Source organism: Argentina silus, assembly GCF_951799395.1.
Source record: "Argentina silus genome assembly, chromosome: 1".
NCBI classification, from domain to species: domain Eukaryota; kingdom Metazoa; phylum Chordata; class Actinopteri; order Argentiniformes; family Argentinidae; genus Argentina; species Argentina silus.
Genome location: NC_139655.1, coordinates 3,049,041 through 3,059,884, shown reverse-complemented (window position 1 = coordinate 3,059,884; position 10,844 = coordinate 3,049,041). Strand labels below are relative to the sequence as shown.

General features: G+C 52.2%; 1 protein-coding gene across 1 annotated transcript; it reads left to right on the top strand.

Annotated features, from left to right (window-relative positions):
* Nucleotides 1-1,413: 1,413 nt before the first annotated feature.
* rreb1a (ras responsive element binding protein 1a) lies at nucleotides 1,414-10,488 on the top strand (the record flags this gene model as incomplete). The annotated part of the gene is made up of 7 exons (XM_083682173.1): nucleotides 1,414-1,677; nucleotides 1,894-3,081; nucleotides 3,506-4,449; nucleotides 4,568-5,289; nucleotides 5,446-5,604; nucleotides 5,820-6,695; nucleotides 6,836-10,488. 7 exons carry the CDS (start codon nucleotides 1,414-1,416, stop codon nucleotides 7,735-7,737), a joined length of 5,055 nt encoding a protein of 1,684 aa, XP_083538299.1. The 3' UTR covers nucleotides 7,738-10,488.
* Between the last annotated feature and the right edge of the window lie 356 nt (nucleotides 10,489-10,844).

Genomic DNA, 10,844 nt, shown 5'->3' with positions numbered 1-10,844 from the left:
ACACACACACACACACACACACACACACACACTCACAGACACACACACACACACACACACACACACACTCACACACAGACACACACAGTAGCTGTAGCACCTCCATTTCAGTGGAGGAGGGTAATTCTCTGGGCTTGAGCCAACCTCTGTGGGATTAGGCAGCTCTCACAGACCTGTGTGAGAGACAGAAACAAACACACACATACACACTGACAGTTTATCTCTCTCTCACACACACACAGTCACTTTTTACAGGCATACACATATAGGTGTTCACAGAGTACCCAACACACACAGACAGGCAAGGCACACAGGCAAAGGTGCGCAACCACAGGGCATGGGGATAGTAGAGGCATTAACAATGAGTAGAGGAGGATGAGAGGGGGGAGGAGAGAGGGAGGGAGAGGCAGGGGAGAGGGGGAGGAGAGAGGGGGGAGAGGCAGGGGAGAGAGGCAGGGATGAGGGAGGAGAGAGGGAGGGGAGGGGGAGGAGACAGGCAGGGATGAGGGGGGAGAGAGGGGGGAGGGGGGGGAGAGGCAGGGAGAGGGGGAGGAGAGAGGCAGGGATGAGGGAGGACAGAGGGGGGAGGAGAGAAGCAGGGATGAGGGAGGAGAGAAGCAGGGATGGAGGTGGGTGATGATTATAAGGTGCTCAGTGTGTGATAAAGCTGCATGTAATCCCCTCAGACACCTCGTCAGAGCTTTTTGTGAGGTGAGGGGCGGGCAGTGTGTGTCTGTGTGTGTGTGTGTGTGTGTGTGTGTGTGTGTGGGGTGGGGGGTGATAAGACGCTCGGTGTGGCAGACACTGAGCAGCTGTCCCTCTCAGCGCCTAACGAGCCCTGGACCCGCACTGTCACAGGCTGCGCTGGGGTTATCACACACTCTCTCACACACACACACACACACACGCACACACGCACACACACACACAATTCCAAATGTGTACTGTATCAATCAGGAGTCGATGTTTTAACACTACATATTTTGTGTGTTTAGAAGGACGATGTTGCTTTTCAATGAAGGAGAGAGCTTGGTTATGAAGTAACATTTTCAAGTCTCTCAGTTATCTAGCATCGTGAAGAACTATGTAGTAGTAGGACACCGTTTTCAACAGTCTGAACAGTTAACTGCATCTCTTCATGCTGCAGCTTGACTGTCCCTCCTAAAGACCTCTTCACCCCCCCACTACCCCTCTGTACAGTTCCTCTCCTGTTAATAATAATAATAATAATAATAAAAAACATAAAAATGACTGATGTATAGATGATTCACTTACTTTAGACAAATGTACTTGTTTTAGTAGTCGCTTTGGATAAAAGCGTCTACTAAATGTAAAAAATGTAAATGTAAAAAATGAGAAACATACAATGCAGAAATAAAAATATAAAAACCAATTCATAGAAAACAAAAGGTAATGACAATTGAGAGAGAGAACAGAGGCCAGATAGAATGGTGTTTTAATAAGCCATTGTGTCTCCCTGTGTGTAGGTGTGACCTATGTTGCATCTCGTTTCGTACCCACCGGGGCCTGCTGCGCCACAACGCCGGCACCCACAAGCAGCTGCCCACCGACCCCAGCGGGCAGCCCTTCATCCAGAACAACCCCTCCATACCCTCTGGCTTCAATGACCTGGCCTTCATAGACTTCTCCTGTCACAAGTTTGCCCACATCGCACAGGTTTGTCATGTGTTTTTAGCTATTTTATATATTAGATTTATTTTATATTTAATTTTATATTCATTCATGATTCTTTTTTTTAGGATTTTTTTTTGTTTTTCAATGTCCTGAAATTAATTTTAAATCTGTCTGTCTTCCAACTCTATATTTTCTAAAAGAAAACACATCTAACCTCCTTTCTCACCTGCCCACCTTTTTGGTCCTTCCCTCCTACAGGTGTGGTGTGAGACCAACCTCCGGCGGTGCACCAGTAAGTTCCACCGCTTCGTGTGTGAGTCGTGTGACAAGGCCTTCCCCCTGCGATCGGCCCTTGACCTCCACAAGGCCACCACACACGACCTTCCCAGGCCCACAGGGCCGGAGCCTGCCAAGGCCCAGGACAAGGAGGAGGTAACCCCAGCGCAGGCTCTGGCCCCGCTCCCTCCGCAGGCCAACTTCCTGGAGTCCCTGGGTCTACAGCACGTGTCCCAGGTCAAGCCCTCCCCCTCTGAAGATGAGCTCCGTCAGGCGCAGCTGGACAGCATCAAGGCCATCCACGTGGAGCCCCTGTCCTCGTCCCTCCCCCAGGAGCCGGCTGCAAGCTACCTGGGCGGCCTGGGCCTGGGCCTGGGGCTGGGGCTGGGACTGCCTCTCCCCCTACTGGAGGCTGCCTCCTCCCTGCAGGGCCTGTCCCAGAGAGATGCCCTTAGCCTCCTCTCCCTGCAGCCCTTCCAGGGCGGGGGATTCATCTTCCAGCCAGACGGAGGCGCTGCTGTCAAGCCCATGTGTGGTGCCGCCGGCGAGGCCGGGATGATGGAGCTGGCGGACATCCAGCAGATCCTCAAGGTGGCCTCGGCTGCGCCCAATCAGATGGGCCTGCTGCCCCTCCTGGCTAAAGCCCCCGGCTATGTTGGAGCTGGATCCCTCCAGACCCAGGCCCAGGGGAGCTGCAAGCCCATGCCCCCCCTCAAGCCAAAGCCTCTGGTGACTCCCCGCTCCAGCCTGGTGGCCTCCACCCCACCCCCCCTCCAGAGCACCCAGCAGGCCTCCCTGGGCTGCATCAGCCCCAGCCTGCCCCCCCCACCCAGCCAGTTGCTCAAAACACCTTCGTCTTCATCATCATCATCATCATCATCGTCCTCCTCTGGGAGCCAGATGGAGGCAGAGTTTATGGGTGACGCCCACATGCCAACAGACATGACAGAGCTGCAGATCAAACAGGAGGAGGGAGGCCAGGTGGGGACCGGGGGAGGAGGGAAGAAAGGAGGAGGGGCCAGTCGTGGTGGTACCAAGGCCTCCTCTTACCCCTGTCGTTTTTGTGACCAGGTGTTTGCCTTCTCCGGGGTTCTCCAGGCACACATGCGCTTCCACCTGGGCATCCTGCCACATCAGTGCAACATCTGTGACTACGTGGCGCCTGACAAGGTAGGGAAAAAACCGCACTGTCCCCAAGGGGGGACTATTGTGTTATTTGAAAAATATATGGCATCTGGTACCAGTGCCTTCCTTTATGTGTACTTTTTGCAAAGGGTGGCAGAGAAATCAGAAAAAATAAACTGTTAACACAATGTTGAACTACCTGACACAAATAATACAGTAATACAAATATGCAGTAGTGCAATGGAATTGTCTTGTCCTTATTTCATTGCACTACTGCGTATTTGTATTATTGTATTATTTTTATTATTTTTATTTTGTATGCTGCATTGTCATAGAACCGAGCCAAAGAATTTTACTCTCTGCACTCGTGTATGAGACGTAACAATAAACTTGAAACTGGGAACTTGAGACCTGAGGGTAGGAGTGTAACCGTTGTTTATACAACGCTCTCCTCTTCTTTTTCTCTCAGGCCACGCTGATCCGGCACCTGCGCACTCACAGCGGTGAGCGGCCCTACGTCTGCCGCGTCTGCCACTACCCCTTCACCGTCAAGGCCAACTGCGAACGCCACCTCCGCAAGAAGCACGCCAAGAACACCAGGAAGGAGATTGAGAAGAACATCAAGTACGTGTCCTCGTCCACCGTCACCTCGACCACCCAGGATCCTCTGGAGCCGGCCACAGCCGGTGAGACTTCCTGCAAGTTCTGCGGCGAGGACCTGAAGAGCTACCGTGCCCTGCAGATCCACCTGAGGACCCACAACGGCTGCCAGAGGAAGCCCTTCGAGTGCCGACGGTGCGGGGCGGCCTTCCTGGCCAAGCGGAACTGCATCCACCACCTGCTGAAGCAGCACCCTGAGGTGCAGGAGAGGGAGATCGAGGAGCACATCGCCACCCTGCTGCCCGCCTCCGTGACCTCCGCCACCTCCTCACGGGCCAGCCCCGGTACCGGCGCGATGTTGGCCCTCAACGGCCTAACGCCGACCCCGACCCCCGCCTTACAAGCGGTCAAGGTGGAGGACCTCAGCATGTATGCTGGAGGAGTAGACCCGGACCAGCCTCTGGACTTCTCCAACAAGAGTCGCGGAGGGAGCGGGTGCAGCAGCAGGGCCGGGAGTCTGGCGGGATCCCCTGGGATCAAAGTGGAGACGGTGTCCCCTGCCTTCGACTGCTCCATGGAGCCCATCGACCTCTCCATCCCCAAGAACCCCAGCAAGAGGCTGAAGAGGGACAACCCCGTTGTGGCCAACGTAGTGGCGGATAGGAGAGAGATCAAGAAGGAGCAGCCCTCCCCAAGCCACGTGGACCACCTTGCCCTGACCCAGGCCCTACATGTGGACAAGAACTCAGAGGAGAAGACAGCCGTACAGCCAGGCTGCCATCAGCTTCCCCCAACCATCTCATCCCCTGCAAGGTCAGTCGAGTTTTTTTTTCCCAGTTCATTCAATTAGTTAATGTTTTTTTTTTCATGGTTAGCTTCTGCTCATTAGTCAGTGTTTGTTGACTAATAACCTTGGTGTCACTTTTACCAGCAGCATCTCCACCATCGCAGGCCGAGTGCTCCGACTGAAGCCCCTGCTGCCCAAACCAACCTCCTCCTCCACCTCCTCCTCTTCCTCACTGAAGGAGCTTCCTCCTCTGGCCTCCATCGCTCAGATCATCTCCTCCGTCTCTGGAGCTCCAGACCTGCTGAAGAGAGACCCAGGGTTGGACACCAAGAACCCCAGCAGCCTTAACTGTCTGCAGGCAGAGACGGCCTCCATTGACCCCCCTGGTCCCCAGCAGCGCCAAGGAGGGGTGGACAGCCCCGAGGCCTCCGCCGAGGACCTGCCTATAGAGGGCACCACTAGGAAGAGGAGTAGGAAGAAGGCAGCCAACCAGGCTGCTAAGGAGAAGGCGGCCATGGTTCCCGCTAACCCAGACCAGGGCACCGGACAAGGTATAGACCTGGGGTCTAGCGGGGAGTTTGCCAGTGTGGAGAAGATGCTGGCCACTACCGACCCCAACAAGTTCAGCCCCTACCTCCAGACCGGAGCGGGGGAGCTAGGGGGAAGAAGAGACGCAGAGAGACAGAGTGTGGGAGGAGGAGAGGAGAAAGAGGGACAGGAGGAGAAGCGGGGTCCCCCTCAGCCGCCCCAGTCTAAAGGGAAGAAGAATGCGTACTCCAACTCGGTACAGAAGATGACATGTCCCTTCTGCCCTCGTGTCTTCCCTTGGGCTAGCTCTCTGCAGAGACACATGCTCACACACACAGGTAGGACACTCGCACACACACATACACACACACACATACACAGAGTTACACAAAATCCAAATTAGGATACTTTTACCACTTTTCATTGCAGATTTTCAGAGGTTTGTCATTTGTATATCCACCAGTCTAATGCAGTGTGTTGTGTGTCGTCTGCAGGTCAGAAGCCCTACCCATGCCCCAAATGTGACGCCTTCTTCTCCACCAAGTCAAACTGTGAGCGCCACCTGCTGCGCAAACACGGTGTGACCAACCGCTCGCTGCGACGCAACGGATCCTCCAAGAAGGAGGGTGACGAGGGGTCACACGATAGCGCAGGTACAACAGGGATTCATATGTAAAAAAAATAAAATAATAATCTGTGAATAATTGTTGGAAATACTAGAATTGCTGTATGACATAACAAATGTATTAAAGTCATGGCAATCCTGTAAGCATTTTGAGATTGAGTTGAAACTATAGGCATGGGTATGAATTTGAAAGAACTTCCATAATGCGTCATCTAATAGTTATATTCTCCTGTTGTGTTCCAGACAGTATGTCAGACAGTGAGCTGGCAGCAGGAGAGGCTCTGGACCTGAGCGGCGGCGAGCCTGGCCACAAACCTGCGTCTTCCTCCTCCTCCTCCTCCTCCTCCTCCTTCTCATCCTCCTCAGAGCCCCCAGTCTCCAAGCCCCCCACCGGCCTGGACCAGTCGCCCGGCGACATGGACCAGCAGGGAGAGACGGAGAGGCAACAGCAGAACAATAACAGTGAGGTCGGTAACCACGACGACGACGACGACGACTCGCAGAGCAACAAGAGCCTGGACCTCAACTTTGCGAGCAAGCTGATCGACTTCAAGTTCTCATCGGAGGGAGCGCCGGTGCCCCGGGCCTCCCCCTCCCCAGCGGGTGCCAGCGAGAGCGGTGTGGCCACGGAGGCCGAGAGGGCCGCGGTCGCCTCCGCTCAGGACCCGGAGTCTAAGTACTCCTGTAAGAGCTGCAAGAAGAGCTTCCGCTACGCAGCGACTCTGGCGCGCCATGAAAAAGTCCATCTGAGCGAGGCGGCAGCGGAGGGAGCGGGGGGGCCGGAGCCCCTGCCAGAGGACCCCCTGAATAACTCCGCCACTCCAGAGGAAGAGGAGCAGGAGCAGCAGGAGGAGGAGGAAGAGGAGGAGGCGGCAGAGGGAGAGAAGGAGGAGAGAGGGAAGGGGGGAGCGGAGAGCGAGGGAGTGGACAGCGGATCGGAGGAAGAGGAGGAGAAGGAGAAGGAGGAGAGGAGCGACGAGGAGGGGGGATCTGCGGAACCAAAGAACGGAGAGGGAGGGGCCGGGAGCAAGACGGACAAGAGGAAGAAGATCTGTAACGTGTGCAGCAAACGCTTCTGGTCCCTGCAGGACCTGACTAGACACATGCGCTCACACACAGGTACAAATCAATTACTGTTTTTGCGCTTTACCCTCATCCGAAAAGCATTTTTACCCAGCTCTAATGCGTAGAAACAGAATTCAGAAGAACAGAAGTATATACTCTAATGTGTGTGTTTGTGTGTGTCTCCCTCCCCTCAGGTGAGCGGCCTTATAAGTGCCAGACGTGTGAGCGGACCTTCACCCTGAAGCACAGCCTGGTGCGGCACCAGAGGATCCACCTGAAGCCCCGTGGCAGCGAGGGCGCAGACGCCAGCGGGGCAGCGTGCACGGCGGGGGACGAGGAGGGGTCCTACAGCGGGCGCTCGGCCAGCGAGGGAGAGTGCACCCCCACCAGCACATGCCCCCCCTCAGAGAATGAGAGCGAAGGGGGCAATGGAGGAGGAGGAGGGTCCAGAGAGGACGTGGAAGGGCCGGAGACGGAGGCTCCACAGACAGAGTCCCCGGCCCCGATCCAGGCTAACACTGACCCAGCACCAGCCCCAACCCAGGCCACTACTGACCCAGCACCAGAGCCAGAACCAGAGGTAGAGACAGCCTCAGAGACAACCACAGAGGTAGCAGCTGAACCAGTAGCTAAACCAGTAGCTGAACCAGTAGCTAAACCAGTAGCTGAACCAGTAGCTGAACGGCCCTCGGAAGCAGCCTCGGAACCAATCTCCTCCGAACCTACCACTGAACCAGCAGTAGAACAAGACACAGAACCCGCCTCTGAAACACCCGTGGAGCCGGTCTCTGAATCAGCCACTGAGACAGCTGTAGAGGCAGCTTCAGAATCACCCAGTGAGACATCCACTGACCGAGCTACAGACACAGCTATAGACCCTTCCACACAACCAGCAGCAGAGACCCCCAAAGACCCCTCCTCCACAAAGTCGTCATCCTCCTCTCCCCCAGACCTCCCCCCTGTGGCCCCTGAGACAGACCCCCCAGCTGGGGCTCCCTCGGAAGGCTTTATCCAGGGCCTGCTGGAGATCCACACCAAGCCCTCGCTGGAGCACATCCTACCTGCCGGAGAGCCTCCGCTGGTGGGCGTAGAGTGAGGGATGTGCCCCCCTCCCTCCTGGCTCTCTCTGGTTCTCTCTATGCAGTGGACCGCTGTACCACAGTGCCATAAGATAGAAGTTCCCTCGATGATGCAAAACTTTTGATAAAGAGAAGAAACATCTTGTTTCTAAGTGCCTTACTACTTCTATTAGTTGTTGTTTTTCTGCTATATCTTTATCTACATATATTGGAGGATCTAATTTTTATAGCATTTTATGATGATTTACATTTTTTTTTTTTTCTGGATTTATATTTACAAATGACATTGAATAAGCAATAAATGAATTGTCAGTATCGATTTGTATGACATGATCAAGTGAGACAGAAGAGGAACTGTCGTTGTGTATTTAAACCACCGTTGTACTTAAAAGAGGAACTTACGGAGACAGAGGAGGAGAGACAGTTCAATAGTGGTGGAGGACGAAGTGGTTTGACGTAACTGGAAACACAGCGAACAGACACAGGACAGAGCAGGGTCACATAGGTGCCCTTGTTATCCCCCCCCCCCCCCCCCCCTCACACACCGTCAGTGTCTCTCTCTCTCTGTAAGATGGCGTAGGGAACGCACGGATCAGCTGTGAGATGGTGTTTTGTAGAACTGAGACAGGTGAGACAGGTGAGACAGGTGACTCGAAAGACAAAAGGCTTTGAATGATAACAGACTGCAGTCTACCTGGCTAACCCCCCAACCCCCCCGGGCCCTCCTCACCCCAAGGCTCTTCCCTCTTGCCATAGATAATATGGGCAATATTTGCCCCAAACGGTGTGTTTTCATTCATAATCATTCTCATTCAATTCCATGTGCGTTGACCATGTATTTGTAGTTCAGGTGAGGGTGGTAATTATGTGTTGGTAGGAACAGACTTTTCCTGAACAAAAGGGTGCGTCTGTGTGTGTGTGTGCGTGTGTGTGTGTGTGTGTGTGTGTGTGTGTGTGTGTGTGGCGCGTCACTGTCCCCTCCCCTCCCTATCCGGTCTCTTTTCTGTTGCCCTGGGTCTGTTCCTCAGGCCTCTGGCGTTTTGTATAGTAGTAAAAATTGGCCCTTAACCACAGATTCAGGATCAGATGGTCATGATCCCAGTCCGAACCCTTACCATCAGGTGGATGGGGTGTATTTGTGACCTTTGACCTGTGGTTCTGGATGGCTGATGGCCCAGCAGGGCACCCGTCTTCCAAACATGTCACACTGTGTTCTCAAAGCCTTACCTGTGGCTCTGCTAGTGTTGTTTTGACACAGATCTAACCTCTACCCTGTATTGCAGTGTGGAGGTACACTACTCTGTGTTTTTGTTTTTGTTCTTGTGTACTTGAACTGTGTCGCCCTGCTGCCTCCAATTAGGGCTACCCCCCCCCCCCCCACCTCTCTCTCTCATGACGCCCCCCCCCCCCTTCCCTCGCACCCTGGCCCTTCCTCTCCTTGAGGGAAATATTAATCATGTCATGTCCCGAGGAGTTGGATTTTGTAAAAAGATATATGTTTTCTTTCTTTCTGTATTTTTGTTTTCTTTTTATATAAAGGAACCTCAGAAGCAAACAAATCAAACCTCAAGGCGCATATATGAACTGTAAAACAATCGCAGTGTGGGACAGCTGAAAGCTGACGGACACAGAGAGAGAGTGAGCGAGAGAGAGAGAGAGAGAGAGAGAGAGAGAGAGAGTGCGAGCGAGCGAGCAGAACGAACTGAGCGAACTGCCCTCTCCCTTCTGTGCACTGGACTAGTCAGCAACAACCAGAGACGGACGACCGACTGCGAATCTGGCACTAACAAAACAAAACAAACTACTATGATGACAGTAAACTGCAAAGCAATCAAGAGGAAGAATGACGTGATTTATTGATCTAAGCAGAACAGAGTATTATACAGTGGGGGGGGGGCCGTGGGCAGGTAATGACCATTACTCCTCTATTGGGGTTAGAAAGGCTCTCTGGTGTTGACAAAGACTGATGCTCCCATGATTGGACGCCAGTCCCGAGTTCTCACCAATGTGTGTACAGCTACAGATTTCCCCCTAGTGGTGGAACCCCAGTATATCTCCCCCCGATCCCTGCTCTCAGGCACTGGGAAAGTATTGGCAGGCTAGAAAAATGCAAATGCAATCTTTTGTCCTCACAAACTGTGTGTCAAGGGACTCAGTTTCTCTCATTTTTGTATACCTGTCCCTGTATGTGCGCGTGGTTGTGTGTAGGTGTATGGATCTGGAGTCCCCATTTGAATGCACATGGACTGTTTTTATTGTATTTATTTGGAGCCCAGTTGAGGGGTTGTGAGAATATGTTGACTTGAGGAGAAGCCATGTATAAGTATCACGTTTATGCTGCAGAGAATGACGGATTCAAATCCATGAAATGGTCTCCCAGTGTTTGGCCTGGGACTTCTATTAGCAATAATCACTATTGATTCTAAAGCTTTATGTAGACCTTTTGTATGTGTTCTTGGACTGTGTGGGTCTATTTTTGTTTTTTTCTTATTTTTAGTTTGGCTAAGAAAATATTTTTTTTTTCCAGATATATAAATACGTATAAAACTGTGAAATTCATTGTGTTCAGATAAGGGTGAGTTTTTAGGCTAGTTTTGCATGTTAACCTGTTCAATTATGGAAAAATTATTTTTCTTTCCTTTTCTCTCTCTTTATCTCGCTCTCAGGGTCTTTATAAAAAAAAAATGCATATTCATTTCTTCATTTTCCTGAGTTGCAAGAAGAAGTTCTTCCGAGTCATGATTTTTTTTTTTTTTTATGATTAAAAACTGTCAATCAATCACTACATTTAGCACTTGACTGTGAACTCAAATTAACAGAACAGAAACATTTAACTGGCTCAAATCCTGGAGTATGATTATGAGAGTGGTGTGCCGTCAGAATACTTTCACCTACATTTTTAACAGTATAGTATACTTCCATAAACCCAGAAATAGTTTTCTTTTGTAATTTGTTTCCCTTTTGAATCTTTTTGTTTTCATGCCCGCTAGAAATGTATGGGGCATTGCCCAACCGCCCCCCCCCCCCCCCCCCCCCCCTAACACCCCACCCCCCGCCTCTCACATTAAACTGTCACTTGCCCATATCTCTCTGTTCTCATGAGGAAATTATGTCAGACTGTATT